Source organism: Squalius cephalus (assembly GCF_949319135.1).
Source record: "Squalius cephalus genome assembly, chromosome: 7".
In the NCBI taxonomy this organism is placed as follows: domain Eukaryota; kingdom Metazoa; phylum Chordata; class Actinopteri; order Cypriniformes; family Leuciscidae; genus Squalius; species Squalius cephalus.
This window is the reverse complement of record NC_137128.1, coordinates 19,649,250-19,672,019: the sequence shown is the minus strand read 5'-3', so window position 1 is coordinate 19,672,019 and position 22,770 is coordinate 19,649,250. Positions and strand designations below refer to the sequence as shown.

Genomic DNA, 22,770 nt, shown 5'->3' with positions numbered 1-22,770 from the left:
ATTTATAACATAACACCACATGTTGGCCAAAGTGCTTTACATATAGGGCCTACTTGGATTTATAACTGTATGAAAGTGTTAGGTCCTGGTATAAGGCAAATACAAAATGGCACAAAATGAAGTAGTCGAATGCAAGTGAGAAAAGATGAGTCTTTAAATGAGATATAAACGTAAATTGGTGTCCCATTTTTTTAAACTGATGCACAAATATGATGAAAACTATAAATTTACATATAATTAAAACCGAACAAAATTAAAAATGTCGGTAACACTTTATAATAAGGTTCATTAGTTAATATTAACTAACATGAACTAACCATGAGCAATACATTTGTTAATGTATAAATGCTGTAAAAATCCAGCTGTTCATTGTTAGTTCATGTTAACAAGATTTTAATAAAGTATTAGTAAATGTTGAAATTAACATTAAAACAGATGTATAAGTGCAGTTCATTATTATTTCATGTTAACTAATGTAGTTGGCTAATGCTAACTATCGAACCTTATTGTAAAGTCTTACCAAAACGTCTTATGAATCGTTACATGTTTGTTCTGCTGTATTTTTGTTACAAAGACCAATCTAGGAAATCATTAAAATGTTACCGGTACATAAATGAATATAAGTACCAAAGTCTGACCACAAACTGAACCCATTTAAAATATTTTACAGTTATTGAAATGCTTATAAAAAGGTTAACGACAACAGCAGAGATTTGATGGAGGAAAGGGGCATTTTCCCAGTTGTCCCCCTATATAATCTATACACTATATGGATATAACAGCTTGATTTTATACACCTGTGGCAATGGGTCTGATCGAAACAACTGAATTCAGGAATTAAGAGGCGTGTCCCAACACTTTTGTCCTTATAGTGTATATACACTACCATTCAGTTTGGGGTCAGTAGGAGTTTAAAATTTTGTTTTTGTTTTAAATAAGTCTCTTATGCTGACCTTGAATATACTTTTAAATGTAATTTATTCCTGTGAAGCAAAGCTGAATTTTCAGCATCATTACTCCAGTCTTCAGTCACAGGATCCTTCAGAAATCACTCTAATATGATGAATTGATGCTCAAGAACCATTTCTTATGATTATCAATGTTGAAATATTTTTGCATAAACTGTTATAGCCTACTTTTTTTCAGAACTCTTTGATTAATAGAAATTTTTGTTTTATTTTTACTTTATTTTTATGTGTCCTTGCTGAATATCATATCAATATCAGAGAGAACAAAGACAAGCAGTATGAGCTTTGACTTGTTAGGTTTATTTATCGCTTTAATCTCCCACATACATTTCACACAGTGCAAGAAATTCAACGTTTGTGTAGATCAGGGCTGGTGCCAATCCCAGTAAACTAGGAGGAAACTTGGAGGACTGTCCGCCAGAATTAATTCAACAGTCTTCACAAATGAATGACATAACATACTGTCTTCAATCCGGCCACATTTGTATTCACATAACCATTAAAACAGTGACTTAAAAGAGCAGGACTGACTGGAAAACTCTTCCTTCTCACAATAATGATTGGGACGTAGACCAATTATGAAGTTTAATCAAAGATTAACATTCTTAATCTAACACAAACTTATACCACCCTCATTTAGACTAACCGATGAGCAGCACCAGTGTAAATCGGCATAAATGCCCTGTACTGATATGAATGGATCATGCACATCCAAATTCAAGAGCTGGATACATTTATCAGCTCTTTAATTCACAAAAACAAGGGGGGAAAAACAAACGAGCAAAAATATAAAGCTCTGATCTGTTCTTCTGAACAAAATATTACGAGTGCATTTTCAAGGCAATAAACATCCTTCTGCCATTTATGCCAATTGCTGTTTCACAAATAATATTGCTCTATATAAGGAAGGCCAGAATACGTCACCTTTACAGTGTCAAATCATTTTTTTAAGTGTCCATTTGGCACGCACACAAAAAGAAAAACAAACAAAACTGGGAATGCATGTGTTTGCACATGCGTGTGTGTGCCGGTTTATTGTAATTGTGAGAAAAAAGGTTTGTCTCTTACATTACACCATCTAGCGATATGCATTAATGGAAAGACAATCAAGGCTGTTTATTGGTGGAGTAAAACTACTCTCCAGTTTTTGTCCCAGGGCTGCTCTTGAACTTCACCACCATGACGGTGATGTTGTCGGGGCAGCCGCGGTAGAACGACTGCAGCACGATGCTCTTGGCGCCGAAGTGCGGCTCGTCCAAGCGTTCCCGCACGAAGCGCACGGCCTCCTCGTTGCTGAACGCGTCCCACAGGCCGTCCGAGGCCAGGATCATGAACTCCGGCTGGAGCTTGTCCAGGTCAAAGGTCAAGATATCTGGGTCTGGGATGACCACATTCAAGTTCTTCAGAGGGTAGTCACCGAGCGAGCGCGACATGGCCAGGATGCCTTGCACACGCCAAGAACCGTTGAAACTGATGAAGCCACCTGATGGATGAGATCACAGACACGTGTTATATTCACACTGTCAAGTCATCGGGAACTGCCAGAAAGGCCACCACAAGTGCAAAATGTTCAAAATCATCATCAATTATAGTCTTAATAACAGACCTGATAACTGTATTAAATTATGTCCTTTGACTAACCAATTTGTAATTCAAATTAAACTGTCATATTAAAATACACAAAAGACACTGTATTGTGACTTTCCCCATTTAAACTTTTGTAAATATGCAATAAAAAAAAGGTAAATGATCAAGCTTATTAAATATGCACACATCAGCATATTAAAATAATGATGTGATTGTGTACGCTACAGAAAATGTCACAACTCTTATTATAATATGCAGGGGTCAAACTCATCAGAAAAAGGTGACAAAAACTAAAACCCCATAGCGGGCTCTGGGGGCAGTTATTGTGATTATTATTAAAATAACACTTTTATTTGATTCAATTACAAAAATTAAACAAGCCCATAAAGAAAAATATAGTAATAATACTATTGGTGTGTCCTTAATAATAATAATAATGTTATTTTATGGGGGTTTAAAATCGAAAGGTTATTTAAAAATATATATATATATTGTTGTTTTAACAAACAAAGAAGTTATCATTATTAATGTTAATAATAATAATAATAATACATTTTTTTACAGGGATTTTAAATCAAAATGTTATTGAAAAAATAAACGTTGTTTTAACAAACAAAAAAGTTATCATCATTATTAATAATTAGGGCTGTCAAACGATTAATCGCGATTAATCGCATCCAAAATAAAAGTTTGTGTTTACATAATATATGTGTGTGTATGGAGTATAATTATTTTCTATATATAAATACACACACATGCATATATATTTAAGAAAAATGTGTTATTTATATATAAAATATTTATATATAATATAAATTATATATAATATAAATATATATACACAGTATATACATGAAAATATTTCTTAAATATATACATGCATGTGTGTGTATTTATATATAGAAAATAATTATACTCCATACACACACACATATATTATGTAAACACAAACTTTTATTTTGGATGCGATTAATCGCGATTAATCGTTTGACAGCCCTATTAATAATACATTAATTTAAAAATAAATATTGCCGTTTTAACACAAGTTATGATTATGATAATAATAATTTATTTTATTTTACAGGTTTTATAAATCAAAATGTTATTAAAAAACAAGAACTTGTTTTAACAAACAAAAAAAAGTCATTACTATTATTATCATCAGCTTCTTTAATAATAATAATAATAATAAAAATATAATAATAATATTATGTTTGCAAATAAAAACTTGCCTTTATGATGCAATGGCCCATAAAATGTCAACCGTCAAATCAAATTACCAACCACTGGAAATCAATGTGTATAAATTAAAATGATTTTTTTTTTTTGTTGTTCTAACAAATAAATAATACTAATACTAATACTAATAATAATAAGAAAATACAAAATGATACATGTTCAAAAACCCCTCTAAAAAAAGATTAGCTTTATCATTTAAGAAGTAATTTGCCTAAAAATAGAGATCTCTAGGGGATCTCAATTATACACCCTTTCGTATATGTTCTCTTTTAAGAAAATGGCCTTTGAAAAATGATCATAATCATTGATAAGACAAAATCAAGGTGAAAAATGTCAAAAAGTGTGGGTTTTTTTTTTTAAAGAAGTTTTTTTTGAAAGTTTGGTAGCTGAATAATTTTAGTTTGTTTGTTGCTAAAGCCAAATCAGCTCTTCTGCCTGTAGCGTCTCCCCTTGAAGTGGGCAAACTCACCGGCTCTCTTGATCCTCTTGCGCTCTTTCAGCTGGTAAGGCTTGTGATCATGTGACAAGGCCACAGCGTTGCCGTCCTTGTCGCAGAGAACGCCGCGCGAGTCTCCAACATTCGCCACAGTCAGTTCACGGTCTGACAACAAGGCGACCAAACATGTTGTGCCTGAAAACAAAGGGGAGGAGTTCAGCATGGTTTACTGTTTCCCTAAAACACACGCTCATCCCCTGCTCACCCGCTTCATCATGAGAGGCGGAGAACTTTTCCACCATGTCCCGGTCCACAGCCAGAATGCGCTGCTCTAGGATGGAGGGATGGGAGAGAGAGCTGTCTTTCTTCTCCCGCTCGTAGGCCTGCAGCTGCTGTTTCAGAGTCTCGGGCAGGTGGGCCTTCACATAATCAGCAGCCGCCTGAGAGACGGACAACAAGAACAAATGCAGATGAGCTCACGGGGGAACAGGAATCTCACAAAAGTGTCCAGGTCACGCTTCACCCCCAAAGCTAAAGAAATAATATTTATTAAAGACCATTAAGATTTTTCGGGACATTATTTTCATGACATTTTAGCACCTAATTCCACTGTATTATAAGTCACTATAATCCTGGTCAATATACTGAGATTACGCTTATTTAGAGGCATTACTCACTGATTCCGGAAACTTCATCCATTTACTCAACTTTTTTATTTTAAATTGTCTTTTTGAAGTGGAATCTAGTAAATATCATTTATAATTCAACTGAAAATTCAATTTGTGAAATTTCCATTCTTCATTGTGATTCTCATATTCTCAATGATGAATTACTGCAAAATAATGATTTTTATATTTAAATCAGCATAAATGAAAGGCAGTAAAACAAATACCACACACAGTAAATAATATATTCTTTCTCATTACAGTTTAATATGAAATAATAGGATTTGTTTTTAAATTATGGAAATGAGATTTACAGACAGACAGACAGATAGATAGATAGATAGATAGATAGACATACAGACAGAAATATAGATAGATAGATAGATAGATAGACAGACAGACAGATAGAAATATAGATAGATAGACAGACAGATAGATGATAGACAGACAGACAGACAGGCAGATAGACAGACAGATAGAAATATAGATAGACAGACAGACAGACAGACAGACAGACAGATAGATAGATAGATAGATAGACAGACAGATAGACAGACAGATAGAAATATAGATAGACAGATAGATGATAGACAGGTGACAGATAGATAGATAGACAGACAGACAGACAGATAGATGGATAGATAGATAGACAAACAAACAAGCAGATGACAGACAGATGATAGACAGACAGACAGACAGATAGATAGACAGATAAACAGGCAGATGACAGAGAGATGATTGATAAACAGACAGACAGACAGACAGATGAACAGACAGATGACAGACAGATGAGGGTGAGTAAATGATGACAGAACTTTTTTTTGGGGGGGGGTGAACTATCGCTTTAAAAGAGGCCTAAGAGCTCTTGCCAGATGGAGTTTGCAGCAGAATACAGATGAAGGGACAGAAAGTCTCTAGAGATCGAGTGCCCTTTCCAAATACTGCCAGATCACCAAAACAGAGTCAAAGAGCATTATTCCATCGCCTAACTCTGTTGTCCCCATCATCAGTCAGCATGGTTTGGATTCCTCTCAGCAACTCACACTACAGCCTTGTGCATCTTCAACTGTAAGCCTTCGCCAGTGACTCAGCAATGCCACGCTATAAATACAGTGATGAAACCAGAGAAGCAAACATAATACCTGTCTGCCAAGAGAACGCTGCAGTCTCGTTCCAAACACACTTCCCGGCCAACACGGGGCTGCTGCTTTCAGAGAAGACACGGCAGAGCCTCCTCATGAAGCCATGCATTATTTACACAGAAGCAGTGCTCACGCACGGCACTTACAGAATAAGCACATGCAGCTCAGGGGCGCTTTGCACATAGCGGTGATTTTAAACCCGTAAATAGCTCAGAGTTGCTATGAAGAGGAGCATTTCAGATCAGAGATCGAGGCCTTGCTGAATTCTGCTCCCTCCTAAATTGTCCAGATTGTAGGTATATAATCTCATAATAATCAAAATAATTATGTTTGCCTAAATGACTTTAGCATAGTTAGACTTCAGCTACCATCTGAAAAGGGCAAGGTAGTCGATCAACAATAGCCAATAACAATTATGTTCGTCAGTATATCGTGAGCCTGGCAATAGCACAATTTGCAGGGTGTCACAGTCTGAATTGTTGAAAGTATGTTTATCATTAGCCCCGTTTACATGCACACTTTTTAGCTATTCTGATTGAGATCGTTCTGATTGACGGATTCCGGTTGACTGTTTACATGGGATGTTATCTAAACCGATTAGGTGTTTACATGTGCTGACGCTTCCAATCGAAATCATTTTGTGACATGCGCACACAGCTTGTCTGCCGGATCTGGAAGCTCATTATTTCCCACGTTTTCAATCCTGTCAAGATGGTGCATCACTTAATCGCCGCGTTAGTTGTACGTTAGGCATTAACCGCGTTTCCAATGTCGGGCCAGTGCGAGCCAGGGCTTTAAACGGCCCTTGCCAGGCTAATAGCCTCGGGCCAGTAACGTTCGCACCGTGCCCAAAATCTGCTGCGTTTCCACTGTCGGGCCAGAAGCTCCACAGCGCTTCACTAAAACACGCCCGTAACACGCCTCTCTGGAACAACGTCACACTAACCCATCATTTCACCAATAAAATGGAAGTTTTATCAGAAAACTAATCAGAAAGAAATCACTGGAAACAGCGTGATCACAAAACAAGAGCGACCGTTTGCTGGCATTTTTGTTGTTTAATTGAATATTTAAAACCCAAGAATAGATGTTTTACCACAGGTTTACAATAAAAAGCGATACATTGATCATAATGAATTAATTTGTGTCAAAATTGCACATAAGTCACACAGAAGTAAAGTGGTTTACCGTTTATGACGTTTGTGAACGTTCACAAAAGAAAGAGGACACAATTATTCAGTCGCGTCTGTTTCTGTTTATTTGGTAGCCTTACAGGACATTTACATCACATTTAAAAAGAATGATAATTTCTACAAATATGCCACCAGAAATTTGACCTGAGGAGCTTTAGCACTCTCTCCCAGAAGGATACAGTTATATTTAAAAGAGGATAGTCCAGTATAAGATTAAATAAAAACAGGATTAAGATAACTTATGATTTGTCTGATTTCTTCAAACGTACATATTTACCATGTTTACTATGGTAATGGTTAGCGCGCATAGTTTTTTGCATCGGGTATAAATATTCCTACCTTATACGGTGATCAGAATCCACAACGGATCACAAACAGAAGGCATTATGTTAGCTGACAGAATTATCTGGCGCAAAACCAGGCATGCGCAGCAAGACGTACACTCAAAGTAATCGGATCAGCTCGTTTACATGGTGTAATCTTTCGTTTGATCGGTTCATGAAAAGGTTTATTCCACCCCCTTCAATCCGACTGAAATTTCAATCGGTTTGAGCATTTTTATTCCGATTGAGGTGTTGACATGGAGCATTTTCATTCTGATTGGACTTTTAAACTAGTTATAATCGGAATACAATGCTACATGTAAACGGGGCTAGTGTGTCTCAGGAACAAAGACAGTGGGGCGGGGGTGACCCGCAGCGACCTCTTTCTGCTCAAGACCCTCCCACCGCAAACACACTACAGTCAAGCAGCCATTTTACTTCATTCACACACCAACACAATGAGTGCTTTATTACTGGTGTTACGCACCTGTGTGTGTTTGGAAGATTTAGGGCTTTAACGTGTCTAACTCAAACATAGCAGCGCCAGTGCATTCCTGTCAATCTCATGAAACATGTAAAGTTTAAAGAAAGCAAGTCTATATATATATATATATATCACGAATCTGAGACAAAAAGTCGCAATTACCTTTTTTATGTTTTATTCTGTGGCGGTCGGAAACCAGCTTTCTTAGCAATCCTACACAAATATAGTTTTTAAATAAATAATAAATTACTACAAGTATTCATCTTGGCAGTTTTTGCTGCATTGGATTTATTGTAATCAAAATTTCCCAATGCAAAAACCAAAAATAATAAATTGTTAAAAAAAAAAATGGTTTCCACAAATATATTAAGCAACACAACTGTTTTCAACACTGATTAATTATAATAAGAAATGTTTCTTGAGCAGCAAATCTGATTTCTGAAGGATCATGTGACACTGAAGACTCGAGTAATGATGTTAAAAAACAAGTATTTATTTTAAGTCAAGTCACATTTAGTTATATATATAACGCTTTTTATAATACAGATTGTTTCAAAGCAGCTTTAAAGAGATAACAGGAAAATAATGCAAAAAAACTTTGTTTCCAGAAGAAAATAGCATGTTTAGCTATCAGATGTTTCATTTTTGTTGTAAAAAAGTTATTAATTTAGTTCATTGATATATATATATATATCCGCTCTGGAGTAAACCATGATGTCATCATCCAGCTCGGTTCAGTTCTTGTATAACAGTGTCAATGCAGGCAGATCAATATTATTGTTGAATATTAAATGTAGTAATCATATTTCACAATATTACTGTTTTTACTGTATTTTCCCATCAAATAAATGCAGTCTTGGTGAGCATGAGACTTCTTTCAAAAACATTACATAAATCTTTTGAACAATGCTGCCTTAAATTTTTAGGTACAATCAACTTGGATGTTTAAGTTAGCCTATTTCATCTTATATTTTATATAATCTCATATAACTTATAAAAAAGGTTGAAAATTGCTTAACTTATTTTAATGAGTTAAAGCAATATAAAAACATATGTTGTCATAACTTATTGATCATAATTTTTTACAGTGTACAACCACTCTATTTCGTACTACCATTGCTAATTAAAAGCTCAATTTACCAGGCCTAATTCAAGATTGGAATGAGGAGAAAACCAGAGCACCAGGGAATAAAGGACGAGCACGTGACAGAAGAGTAAGAGAGGCGTTGATAAGGTCGACTGTGCTAGTCACTGTTAGCGAGAGCTCTCATCATTAGCAGTCACCACAGGGCAAAATCATGTAACAAGACTCTATTTAACAGGGTATTTTTAACAGGCCCCCTGGATCAAATATTTCCAGACCTAGTTTTCACTTCTGACATTTTAAATCACGACTTATATTTGCATATATGTTGATTACACGTGCAAATTCTAACCAAAGTATGATTTGTTGACTATCATCTACTGCTGAGGTGTCTCGATCCGTCGGCTGTTGTTCAAGAAGCCAATTTGCAGCCCTTTCGCAGCTGCAATAAATAATAATAAAAAAAGAACATTGCTAATCGCAAGCAGCTTAAAAAAGTCGATCCAAAAAATCGGCTCAGACTTTTGACTGGGTATCAGATTTATGCACTGAACATCGTGGGAGGCTGGAAAAGACTCCCTCTATAATTTCTAGACAAATAAATGTATAATTAAACCTAAAAGTGTTGCTATTCTGCTCCTCTGGCGCTGTTGTGAAGAAAAGAGAAAAAATTAGAAAAGGTAATTTCGACTTTATACCTCAAGCTTATATCACACGATTCTGAGACAAAAAGTCAGAATATATATATATATATATATATCCTATATATTTCTTCTTTACAACATACAGAATCCTAATCTGGTCAGCTCTTCTGAATCCATCTCATCCCTCTTTTCCTATTAAAGTCTACAGTGTTTGAAGCCCTGCTCATAAAAAAACAAGTTCAGAATCAGTAGTAATAAAAAAATCCAGCACTCTTCTTTCCAACGAGTGGATGTGCAAGTTACCCAACATTAAGAGTTTAGTTCAGGAAATAATAATCATCATGGGCTTTCACAACCAAAAAACGAGCCAGTATCAACATACAGGTTAGACTCAAAATGTCAGGACGTTTGAGTCAGCAAACATTAATGAGAGGAGATAGTGTAGATTAGAAGACCTTTTACAGGGGCCGAAGAGCATGAGGTTGGCACATTTTAATCTATTAACTGCCTGGATTGCATGGAGGCCTCTGGTCATTTAAACAAATATCACTATAAATAGATTTCAGGCATTCCACATATGATCGTGGGAGCCAGAAACAACAGACTTGAAAGCTGAGGAAAATGGTGGATCGGTAAAATTCAAATGAAAGAGTTTTCTGAGCAGTTTTAATAGGTTTCCACATGCATCGGCTCTTGTGAGCTGTTAATTTCATTACTCAAAAGCATGAACATCTGTCTGAGCTCCATATAGGCTGGAGAATAAGGGTGGTCGAAGCAGATGTCTGGGAGGGGGGGGGGGGGGGGGGGGTTCTCAATTGTCTACAATACTCATAAAACCATTATAAAGGCAGTTTGTTTTCTAATTTTTAACACACCAAAAAAAATGTGTGGGTTAACCGTTTATTATTTGGAAGCAATACTGAAACATAAGTATATCGAGGGGGGTGTAAATTGTGGTCAACCAAAAGTATATTTTTAATGGCTGATACCATGATATTAAGGGAGCACGAAAAAAAAAAAAAACACAACAACAAAAAAGTAAACAGAAAACGTGCAGTGCCTACACAGTACATTTTTTGTACTAATTCAAGTCAGAACGACAACTTGTGTTAATTAGACCATCGGTTTGATAATATGAATTAGTGTATAAACTCTTGAAAATAGTCAGCCTTAAAGGGACAGTTCACCCATTATTTACTCACTCGTGTTGTTCCAAATCTGTACAACCTTCTTTCTTCCATCTACCACAAAAGACAATTCACTCATTGTATGGAGTAAAATTACACCAGAAGTAAAATAAAAGGTTATACAGGCATGAACGTGTGAACATTTTGCGAATTAGGCTAACGTTACTCCTTTAAGAATACCCACTCTCTTATTCGCTCCTACTTCGGCACCTGTTCAAAGTGATTTTTGCGATAATTCATTAACTTTTTAGATTTGTTGACATTTGGGAAATCCAGTCCCCATCCGCTTTCAGTATATGAAAGAGTGTCCATGATTTGCTTCGTATTTTTCCCTTTCATGTTCCACAGATGTGAGTCGGTAATACGGGTTTGGAACAACACGAGGGCGAGTAAACACATTTTTGCATGAACCATTCCTTTGAAGGTCGTCCCAAATAACACAGAACGTGTTTGGTTATTTTGGGAACCAATTCCTAACGTTACTCGAACATTATTTTTATGCTTAACATGTCAACAATAATAACGTGTCGTCCTGGGAACCACGGACGTTTCGTATGTAAATCTTTCACGACGACTCTCCTCAGCATCCACACTTCTTACCTCCCCGCCGTGTCCGTCAAAAATGGCAAAGATTGAAGGGTGGCTCCTGTTGACCAGGTCGGTGAGGACCTCGAAGCGGTCCTCCATGTGGTCTCTTCGGCCCTGTATCGAGTACACCGCGACATTGTTGTTCTTGAACTCCCATGTCTTGGAGAACTCCGCGTCCAGCACATCCAGACCGCCGAGCCTGTCGTTCATCATCATCTCCGCCACTTTCCCCTTCACCATCTTCACGGCATCCCGGCTGGACTTAACGATGGTTTTCACCTCGTCCGTGTGGAAGAAGTAACTCCAAAGGGCCAAGCTTATACACAACAGAAACAAGGTCTCTGGCCTGAGCAAGAAATAACGCATGATGCGACCCAAAAGAGACAAAAGCGTCATTGTGTCTCCTATCATCACACGCTCAAGACTGCACACGGGGACTGGAGTATGGGCTTCAAATTACTTCATTTGACCGATATTAAAGCCCATCTGCAGCCCGACGTGTGAGATCCCACCTGAAAGCCCGAACACAGCGACGCAAACGCCTAAATGTCCGGCGGTTATATTATAATCTGCAGATGGAGAGAGATCCCGGTGCTTTCAGTTGCAGTATGCTTCTGCTCTGCCCTACCGACGGGCTGCATATAACCGCACAGATCCCATTACCCCCAACAACAGCGAATCCTTTCCCTCCCATAAAGCCATCCGTGCCGCTAGCTAGCGTCTTCGACGAGTCTCCGCTCCAAACCGACCGTTATTCGCCCGTTCGCGACGCGTGCGTCACTGACAGTTTCAAAGCACTCTATATATCGCTAATTCGTCACTGCACATGTCATGCTGCTGTTCGGACTTCCTCCGCGCGCTGCGTGACCGACCGACCGACCGACTGCAGCAGCAGCAGCAGCAGCACTGGGAAACAGACACAAACGCTGAACAAATGACATCATATCTGTCCGTTAGCTTGAGGAGCCTACGTCAGACTACATTTCATTAAAGGTTTTTTTTTTTTTGAATCACCGATGCCGCAACGTGACGTACCAATCGATGACTATGAAAGGTCGTGACGTCATGCGTAGCTGTGCTCAGGAGAAAAACAGGGCCACGCCGAGACTGAAGGACCCTGGAGTATTGTTATATTGTTATGGTACGACAATGAGGACAATTGGTGTTACTGTTCTTTCATGCATTAAAAAAACAACAACAAAAAAACCAGGGCCATGGCTGTTGACACTGGCTGCAGAATTGAGGTTTTGTTTTGTAATTTGTTGTAGCCTAGCCATTGCTTTTAGGGGGTACATTTCATAAGCACAAAAACAGTCTTGTGGAATGTAAATTATTTTCAGTATTTTTATTTATTTATTTTTAGAACTTTTAGTAGATTTTTTTTTTTTTTGTACGACAAATTAGAGAAGAATCGTTTAGCCCTAATAATTCTTTCATCTAGATGTTTTTTTTTTGTAATTAGGCTATAGCATTAATTTATTTTTGTTTTTATTTTTGTCAAAACCAAAGCAAATGAAAATGAAAATGCTAAAAGGAAGAAATAGTTAAACTGCTAATAGCTATACTAAAGTATTCTTTAGCACACTTAAAAGTAGTCTTTTTTTTTTTCGTACAATTTTGCAGTAATTTGCCACACTGTAAGATAATTTAAAATTAACATACAAAGGCAAAAAAAACCCCAAAAACTTCTGAATCATATTTAACGAATTTCTTAATCCTCTAAATTATCAAAAATGTACCTGTTGTACACAATATTTTACATTATCCATATATCATTTTCTAGAATTTTTTTTTTAAATGTTTAAAATGATACAACACTCTCTTGAGGAACATTTATTTGTACATCTTTCAATCATCATTGTATTGCATTGCATTATATGTTTTGTTATTTTAGAGTTTTTGTACATTACAAGCTATCAGAATTTCATCTCATTTTTTGGCCATTTAAATAACAACACATGCACCAAACATATTTGTATCCTCAGTTTGGGCCATCAAACGTTTTTTTTCACCATCTATTCTCCAATATGACTATATGGTCCAATATGTATTCTCATTATATATCTTATATTTTGTATCTTATATAGTTCCATTAAAACATGTTTCTGACTATTATTTTGTATGTATTGTGAAAAACTGGTGACCAATTATGTCCTAAATACACTTTTCCCATATGTTAAATAAGATAATGAATGTCCATGTTACTGTACATGTCAGCCACCAATTTAGAACTGCTATGCGTTTTACACATTTGTCGATGACCGATTGTTGTAAACCTGTAAACCACACGGTTGATGGCACCCATTTACTGCCTTAGTATGTTTTTCCTACTATGAAAATCAAAGGGTGTTGCCAACTGTTTAATTACCAAAATTCTTCAAAATATCTTCTTTTGTGTCCAACAGAAGAAAGAAACTCATACAAGTTTGAAACAACATGAGGGTGAGTAAATTATGTCAATTTTCATTTTTGAGGGAACTATCCCTTTAACTCTTTGAAACCAGCTATTTTACATCATGCCCTGACATGCAGTTGCATGACTTATTCAGTGAAGGATCCATTTAGGGATGCAGCAAGTAAACATATGTATAAATTGATGCAAAACTGTGATTCAGAAAAGTGCTTAGCATACTGCTGGCCTTCTAGTGGCTGAATAATGGATGCATATCTTATTGATTTCAGTTTCATCATAGAAGTCCAACGGGATTTATTTTGTGGTGCACTAGTACTGGAAGCTAAGTGAGGTAGATCTTTGGTTTGACTAATGGTTTCCATTTTGCTTACCTGGTCATTTAGCACAGGGCATTTGAGCCTCAATATGGCGTCTGTAAAGGCAACGAGAGGGTGTGTATCTCAGGCTCAAGTAACAACCCACTGCATCCCCCCACACTTCTCATCTCGTTCTCCCAAATGGTGCCCTTGTGTACACAGAAACAGTGTCAGACCAGTCTAATGGGCACTGTAAGTGGAGAGGGTAATGCCTGCTAAAACAGTGCTGTTTGCTAAGGAAAGCATCACTATTAGCTACTACCGTTAGTAATAGTTAGAGATTTTAATAAAGATATAGTATTCAATTTCATTGGATACACTTTTAAAAATAAAGGTTCTTTATTGGCATCTGTGCTTCCATGAAGAACCTTTAACATCTATGGAAACTTTCCATTCCTAAAGTGGAAAAAGTGTATTTGGATAATTAAAATGTTCTAAGAAAAAAATGGTTGTTCTGTGTCATTGCTGAGTGCCTTTTTACAAAGTCTTGATTTTGTTTTTGTGGTCTACTAGAATAGGGCTTAATGCTTGAATGTTCAAAAAACATTATATTTCACATATTTGACATTGTTGCAGCTCCTCTCTTCCCAGTCTGTCAGCAACACTCGTTTAGTTCCTGTCTCTATGAAGCCCCTCCTTCTGAAAAGCACAATGTGCTCTGATTGGTCGGCTGGATCAGTGTGTTGTAATTGGTCAATTGCTTTGAGCGTGTTTCAGAAATGTCACGCCCCTTACCATAACCAAATTTGATTATGGGTGGAACTAAAACAGCATCTCTTGGAAATGGCGACACTTCTAAACTCAACCAGGTCTCGCCCCTTTATTTTTTTAAATGCCTTAAGGGGCGATCCCACTACACATTTCTTTCCATTGACTTCCATTCATAAGCATTCAAATGCATCAGACTGGAAATGCAATGCATGCTCATCTGAAAAGTTTTGTATTTCGCTGCATTTAAAAGTTCAAGTTTGGTGAACTGCGAATTCGCATCACGTGAAGATGTGTGTCGTGTGACCAGTGGAAGATCGATACATCACCTCTTGCGTGATCTCTTGGCTGAAGTAAATTAATGCATATTTTTGCAGTAAAGTCAAGTAGATTGCATATATTTACATTTTTTAAGTATTACTATTTGTTTTATGTTGAATTCATGTTTATAAAAAATCACAACCGCTACAGTATCCGTATGTAACTGTTGTAAACCTCACTCCCCTGATCTCAAGAGGCGCTCTAGGACTGATGCTGGACGCCCGCCTCCCATGCCGGAGACCAAGGTTCGAATCCCGCTCGGGTCGAGTAACTGGTTACACATAGACATTTTGTGTGTTCAGAGTCTAGTGTGACCGCGGGTTTAGGCAGGAATAATGTAAATGAGGAATATTGTGACATGTTCGTTCCTGGAAGAAAACTCAAGACTACAATGGAGGAGTTTTAGGGAGTTCAGAAACAGTGCGCACTGATATAGAGAACAACTCCCTTTGGAGTGACTTGCAGCTTTTTTACTGAAAAATGTAAAGTTTAAAACAGTTGGCAAGTTCTTAATTAAAACTTTTATACTACTTTTAACAAAATTGTTATTTAATTTCTAAAAATGTAATGTAAAAATAATATATTATTTCTTACACCTTAAGCAATGTAAGTTGCATCTTACACACGTGAGTCACATCATAATCATAATAATTTTCAAAATAAATACATTTTAAGAGAAAACCTGTTTTTTATTCATGAATACTTAAAAATAATTATTTTGGATCATTATGGATTACAAATATAAATAATATAAATATTAAACATTTTTTTTCCATTCCTAATAATTCATATACTGTATATGGGTGGAGTCAAAGATGATATGTTACAACCTCCAACACCCCATAACTCCCTAGCTTTGTGGCAGCAAGTTTCTTCATAAAAGTTTAGATAACGTGTATTGTTGAAGAGTTTGACTATACCCAGATGTCACACCTTGGTCATGAACACAGTCAGGCTTTAATCACACTCTGCTGTGATTGAAAAGTTTTCTCCTTGAATGATGTCATTGCACCTGGGAGACATCATATCGCATCGATGTACGAGATGAACATCTTAACTCTGGGGTTACTCTGGTCCGTAACCCCCTGAGATATAAAAGTCACTAGTGCTGGATTTCCTGAAGGAGGGCCACAGAATGACTGCCATGACTTTGTTTCATGGGCCAACGTCTCATTTGCTTTGATTATTTAGCTTCCCTTTGAGCTTCGGCCAAATGGACCAGTTACACAGAATTCAGGCCACATTTCAGTAGAAGGCAGTTTTGACCCGGGGTTTCTTCGTTCAAATTTTGTACGTTTATACTGTTAGGAAGTAGACTGTGTGTCTGATGGAAGGGTTTGAAGGCGTCTAGGATACACGACCATTCGCCCCCCAAGTGTTAGTGTTTTCTCCGCTGAGACCGTTCAAAAATCCCCCAAAAGTCTCTGATTCTCTTTGATCCTTGGGAAAATCATGACTTACTCAACTTTTGTTTCACATTGTGGAACACACAATTTTGCTTCTGAAAGTTTGCAGGAGAACATTGGTGTTCATGGACTGATATGATCAGTTAAATGTTTTATAATATACAATACATAAACATTTGCACTACCATTCAAAGTTTGGGGTCCATAACATTTTTTTTGTGAGAGGAATAAAAATTTGATTCAGCAATGATGCATAAATTAATCAAAAGTGCGAGTAAATACATTTATATTGTTACGAAATCTTATTTACACTGTAAAAACGTTGTAAATCACTTTCTTCTTCAAAACGTAATGTTTAACTGTGCTACCTGCCATTTCTTTGTAATTATTTGTGAAATTTACTAGAAGTTTCTGAGTGAAAATCATTTTAAATTCAGTCTAATTCAAGTAAATGCTTTTCTTTTGGACTTTCTAATGATTAAAGAATCCTGAAGAGAAATGTATCATGTTTTAAACATTGATAATAATAAGAAACCAGCAAATTAGAATGATTTCATGATGCTGAAAATTCAACTTTGTAAATTACATTACATACACTGTTTTTAGTGTATCAAATAAATTCCTGTTGATTCTTAGTCATATGAAAAATGAAGAGGATACCGACAGGTGTGTGTGTGTGTATGCCCATGATGTGCAAACATCTGCACTTTAATTTGTCCTTCTACGTGATATAACACAACTAGGGAAACAGATGCATGAGAATGAGGTGGACTGATATGTTACTTTCTAAAGCCATCACATTAGCTTCTCCTCAGGTATCAAATCCTCCGGTCTGTGCCAAGTGTATGTCACCTGCCCATGCTGCAGAAAACACTCTCATTGGCTGGACTAAGGGGGGACGGGGAGGCACAGGTTGTTAAAAGCTAGTGATCTGGATGCAGATTTCTCTTAGAGAAGGGAACGAAGAAGCGGCACTGAAGATCGACGACTAGGTAAGTATTAGCACAACGTTTTTCTTTTAGAAAATGTAAAGACCTAGTTTATCAACGTCCATTTAGTGTCCACTTCTGTCCTCAGTGCATTTAGCTGCTGTTTGTGTGCAGCTATTGGAACAATGCCCAATATTCTCCACCCTGTCATCCTGCTGATGGCCTTGCTGGAGCTAACAACAGGGACTCAAGCGTCACTATCCAAGACCACACAGTGGCCGCGACTGAAACCCACTAAGAAGCCTCCGCCTCGAGATGAAGGAGGTCCTCCACAGCCGCCCGCCCGCTTGGGGTCCCATTCGATCACTACCACTGTGAGCCCCACCGCTATCGCCGTCACCGAGGAAGTCACAGACTCCATGATGGATGCGTACTCTATTCCCCCCACCGACAGCACCACTTACTCCAGCGACGCTTATTCTGCTGACTACCACACGGAGGCCATGGTTCCTCCTGGGGCGGGCCCTGGGAACTACACGTTGGACTACAACGAGTGTTTTTTCAACTTCTGTGAGTGTTGTCCACCAGAGAGAGGTCCTCCAGGACCGGTAGGAGAAAAGGGATTGGCGGGTAAGATGACGAGTGGTAATTGCCTATGGATCGCAATCTGAATCAAATGAAACACTATTAAACTAAACACGCACATTTGTAATCTTGCAAGGCATTCCAGGGGAAAAGGGGGAGATGGGACCTTCTGGACCTCCAGGTCAGGATGGACTCACTGGTGCTCCAGGGTCACGTGGAGAAAATGGTCAGTATGGTAATGTCATGTGCTTGTGTTTAAGTTAAGTATGAGCAAGGGATGATTAAAAGAGTTCAGTAAACAAGACGTAAATGTTGAGTACTTTACATTTTAGACACAATATTGGCACTTTGTCTGTTTTTGCTCTGTCGAAGAAAATCGTCCCATAACGAAGCCAAAGCAGTATCAACCGTTGCATCTCCGAGCAACAAACAGTAGTTCCTTAGGTTCCTTAATTAACCATTGAACTGAACGAATTTGGTTGAGTGAACCATTCAATAGATATGTTTCCATTCACCTATTTTTATGCACATTTTGGGATATCGCATAAAAATGGATGGAAACGCCATAATTTGTATGAATTTCTAAAACGTATACGCATCATGGCCTTTCCATCCACCGGCCAATTGAAAACCTGCGCATAAACTACAATGGAAACACATTTACCGAATAAATTCTTTGATGAGCATCAAAAAAGACGTGACTTTGCGATGAGACGGCATACCTGGACCAAGCAGCGGACGCATTGCACAGAATTTGAAATGCCTGAGCAAAATCTGTCATGGTTCCAAAGTGGTTCGGTATAATTACCTCCCAGAACTGTCTTGGGTCGCCGTCTGCATCCACAAACAGCAGACATCCGCCTCCGAAAGCAAGAGACTGTGTTTATTGCATTTCGTATGCACACTCTGAGGCGCAAGTAATTTATTATATATGAAAATTGGGTTGACCTACTGTAGTTACTTCCATTTTTCTTAGTGATATTTAGCGACAGTTTATAAGAAAGTAACGATTTTGTTCGTCGACTCACTAGATGCAAATGATTAATGCAATATTCCAAGTTTGCGCATAAGTTAAATTCACAACTTTGGATGGAAACATAGCTTATTACTCATAATACATTAGTTTGTTTCTAAATAAATTAGTGACAGCGTCTGAAATCGCAACAATCGCATACATTTGACAAGGAATGAACTTTGCGACCATTAAAAATGTACATTCTGTATAGTATGAACGAAATCAGAATGTCGTGACAATTCACGTGAATCGTGAATTCATGTGCTGTTTTACTCCTATTATATACTAGGGCTGTAGGCGTATTTGGATGCAGAGACTGTTTTTGAACTAAAAGGTTGAGGGACTGATTCAATGACCTACTAATTGTATAACGACAAAGTTCCTTTAAGTGTAATTCTATAGTCTTTGGTAATGATAAACCTGAAAAATCCCCACCACAAATACACACACTGACAGTCTGTCTAGAACACACCAGCACAAACAAGAAGAGTAATACAATCAGTGAAAATCCCCAGTGTAGTTGGACTGAATTTCAGCAACCAAATTCAAGGACTGGAAATAACTGTTGTATCAAAGATGTTAGATCTTTTATTAGATTTTATAATCTTAAGTTTTACATTTAAGATTCCATATAAAGGAGTCAAAAGGAATTTAGCCAAATGCTGTTTACACAAGGACCATCATTCTTTTTTTCACATCTTCTGTAGTTAGTCTATCCAAAGTTATAAACAAAGGATTAGGGAAATCATGTTGAATGTGTATACAAATATCTTTGTTTTGCAAGGACAAACACCAGAGAAGACCTTGACCTTATCTAAGGAGAATTACATGGAGCTTGTGTGTATTTTTAAGGCTTCTTCTATGTCCATATTAGAAAAAACAATTGCCACGCCTAGATCAAACAGACTGAACCTTTCCCTTTCTTGTAGTCCTGCATGCTCACACAAGTTGGCAAAACCAACCGTTTGTCTTGAAACCGGCAATGCTAGTACCCTGAGATTGCACAAAAGGTTGTCTGCAAAATTGTGTGCCTAGAGCTCTCTATCTCTGATTCTTCCCTCTTTCTAGCCTGAGCAAGCTGGAGTAACCACTGAAGTTAATAAACACACCAGTGTTCAGGGTTTTTGTTTGCTTGTGAGCCTTGTGTATTCTTAAGGATTGAGATCTATTCAGAATCACTGTGTCGGTAAAGAGTAGACGTGCAAAACATTTGTAGACAGATTTCCTTTCCTCCTTCAGGAGAGAAAGGTGATCCCGGAGTGAGTGGGCTACCTGGGATTCCCGGTGTTACTGGGAAACAAGGAGAGAAAGGTACATTCATTTGTGACAAAAGCTCTAACCCAGTCTTTGATGCACTTTATGATATGCCTGCTATGTTGATTTATGGACTGTTCTCAGGAAACTGTGCCATTACTACTACTACTACTACTACATATATATAGAAGTACTATCAGAATTTACTCAGTTATCAAAGTATAAGAAATGCAAATTAACTGTGACGGGGTTGAAATAATATAAGGTTACAAGTAATATCTAACTACTGGTATTTATTTGATATATTTATATATTTAATCATATTCAAAGTCATCAGTCTTTTTGACCACACCTTTGTAACTGATATAGGTTTGTTTTACAGTCTTTCATTACATTTACATTGACCTTATCAAGCTTAATACTTCAACTCTGTTATGGTGAATCCATAATAAGGGCGAAGATAATCCTTTTTAGTTACAATGTGTAATTTCTTACCAGGCACACTGAAACTGAGCGATACTATATTCTCTAAATAGTACATTAAAAATGTAAATGTGTTCACCAGTAGCCTTTTAGAACAGTAAAGGATTGGCCTTAAATTTCGAATTCTAGTCTATGTTAATGTGTGCAGGTGAAATGGGCCTCAAAGGAGACAAAGGAGATACCGGCTTACCCGGGCTGAAAGGAGACCCAGGGGACAGGGGAGAGCCCGGCTGGAATGGAACAAAGGGAGAAGTGGGTGAGCCTGGCATACAAGGACTGACTGGCCTCCCCGGACCAGATGGCATCAAGGGGGAGAAGGGTGACAAAGGAGACTGTCCATTTGGAGAGAGAGGGCAGAAAGGCAGTATGGGGGAGCCAGGGCCTCAAGGGCCAAAAGGAGACATGGGTGCGCCAGGTCTGAATGGCACAGATGGGCTTCCTGGGGCTAAGGGGCTGAAGGGAGACCCAGGACCCCCAGGTAAGCAGGGAGAGCCTGGTCCTCCAGGACCTCATGGACCACCAGGGCAGAGGGGAATGCCAGGGATGAAAGGCACACGAGGCCTAAAGGGAGCACGAGGTGTTAGGGGATTCAAAGGCCTTCCAGGCGAACCTGCCGTTCAGAAGCGTTCAGCCTTTAGCGTTGGTCTTTTTCCTAGCCGATCATTCCCGCCACCTGGCCTGCCTATCAAGTTTGACAAAGTCATTTACAATGAGGAGGGCCACTGGGACCCCCACGGCAGTAAGTTCAACTGCACTCATGGGGGAGTTTACGTCTTTTCCTACTACATAACCGTGCGCAATCGCCCCCTGCGCGCAGCCCTGGTGGTGAACGGCATTCGGAAACTGCGAACTCGTGACTCCCTTTATGGCCAGGACATTGACCAGGCCTCCAACATGGCAGTGCTTCGCCTATCATCTGGAGACCAGGTATGGCTGGAGACTCTGCGGGACTGGAACGGTGTTTATTCCAGCAGCGAGGACGACAGCACGTTCTCTGGATTCCTGCTCTATGCTGATGCCACCAAGGACTGATGGCCAGGAATCGCACTGACCTCTGGATGAACCATTTTAGACCTTTAGACTTTGTTTTGTAGGGGTGAATTGGAAGACACCTATATTACCCAAATACTTGAGCCCTGAACTTAGATTTGTCTACTAACAGTTAATTGTACAGCCACTAATTATTATGCTATCTGTTTTATCACCAGAACAATCTTTGCTTGATTGTGTTTATTGTTTTTTAACAAGCTGATGATTTGTGGCAGCTATTTGTGTAGGTCTTAACATATTTATACAACTGGCAGCTTATGCAATAAAATAAATTATGCTTTATTTTGGTCTTGCTTTCTTACCTAAAGTTCACACTATGATTTGTAATTTCTTTTTAAATAAATACAAGTGTTAGTTTTGTTGATTATAAGTGATAATTTTTTTAACCTATAAAATTAAATGTATATATCAAATAGGCTTTACATCACAGCCATGAATTCTGATTTGGGTTTCACTTTATTTTGATGGTCCCTTTAACACATTCTGTTGACTATAAGTAACATTGCACCTACATGTCTACTAACTCTCATTAGAGTGTTAGAAGAGTATTAGTTGACTGGTAGGGTTAGAATAACTTGACATGTAGTTGCAAAGTTACTTAAAGTCAGTAGAATGTCTGTTGGAGTAGCATCACAATAAAGAGTTAGCAGACATTAAAATAGACATATCATGCTTTTAAATCGTTCCTTTTTACATATAAATCATACATT

General features: G+C 37.9%; 3 protein-coding genes across 5 annotated transcripts in view; 2 read left to right on the top strand and 1 right to left on the bottom strand.

The window, feature by feature from the left end:
• fzr1b (fizzy/cell division cycle 20 related 1b) overlaps window positions 1-22,770 on the top strand; it is a 100,836-nt gene that overhangs the window by 63,634 nt on the left and 14,432 nt on the right. The gene's annotated exons all lie outside the window — the stretch shown is intronic.
• ppm1la (protein phosphatase, Mg2+/Mn2+ dependent, 1La) lies at window positions 1,828-12,634 on the bottom strand. Its single transcript, XM_079877215.1, has 4 exons — window positions 11,553-12,634; window positions 4,496-4,670; window positions 4,264-4,425; window positions 1,828-2,451 (listed from the first exon to the last, which is right to left on the bottom strand). The coding sequence occupies exons 1-4, from the start codon at window positions 11,949-11,951 to the stop codon at window positions 2,102-2,104; spliced, it is 1,086 nt and encodes a 361-aa protein (XP_079733341.1). The 5' UTR covers window positions 11,952-12,634; the 3' UTR covers window positions 1,828-2,101.
• Window positions 12,616-22,341, top strand: otol1a (otolin 1a). 3 transcript variants are annotated; one of them, XM_079877204.1, is made up of 7 exons: window positions 12,616-12,681; window positions 13,946-13,982; window positions 17,549-17,736; window positions 17,848-18,303; window positions 18,395-18,484; window positions 20,513-20,584; window positions 21,159-22,341. In XM_079877204.1, the coding sequence occupies exons 4-7, from the start codon at window positions 17,859-17,861 to the stop codon at window positions 22,040-22,042; spliced, it is 1,491 nt and encodes a 496-aa protein (XP_079733330.1). In that variant the 5' UTR covers window positions 12,616-12,681; window positions 13,946-13,982; window positions 17,549-17,736; window positions 17,848-17,858; the 3' UTR covers window positions 22,043-22,341. The 3 variants fall into 3 exon arrangements, with proteins under 3 accessions (XP_079733330.1, XP_079733329.1, XP_079733331.1); XM_079877203.1 differs by having other exon boundaries at window positions 17,822-18,303; XM_079877205.1 differs by having other exon boundaries at window positions 17,803-18,303; window positions 21,159-22,335.

Bases quoted from the DNA above. Each gene is read 5' to 3' on its own strand.
- ppm1la (XM_079877215.1), bottom strand. From the start codon at position 11,951: ATGATAGGAGACACAATGACGCTTTTGTCTCTTTTGGGTCGCATCATG. The intron at 4,671-11,552 runs GTAAGAAGTGTG...TCCGTCTCTCAG, and splicing joins TTGACGGACACGGCGGGGAG to GCGGCTGCTGATTATGTGAA. The intron at 4,426-4,495 runs GTGAGCAGGGGA...CTTTGTTTTCAG, and splicing joins CGCCTCTCATGATGAAGCGG to GCACAACATGTTTGGTCGCC.
- otol1a (XM_079877204.1), top strand. From the start codon at position 17,859: ATGCCCAATATTCTCCACCCTGTCATCCTGCTGATGGCCTTGCTGGAG. The intron at 18,485-20,512 runs GTCAGTATGGTA...TTCCTCCTTCAG, and splicing joins AGGGTCACGTGGAGAAAATG to GAGAGAAAGGTGATCCCGGA. The intron at 20,585-21,158 runs GTACATTCATTT...TAATGTGTGCAG, and splicing joins TGGGAAACAAGGAGAGAAAG to GTGAAATGGGCCTCAAAGGA.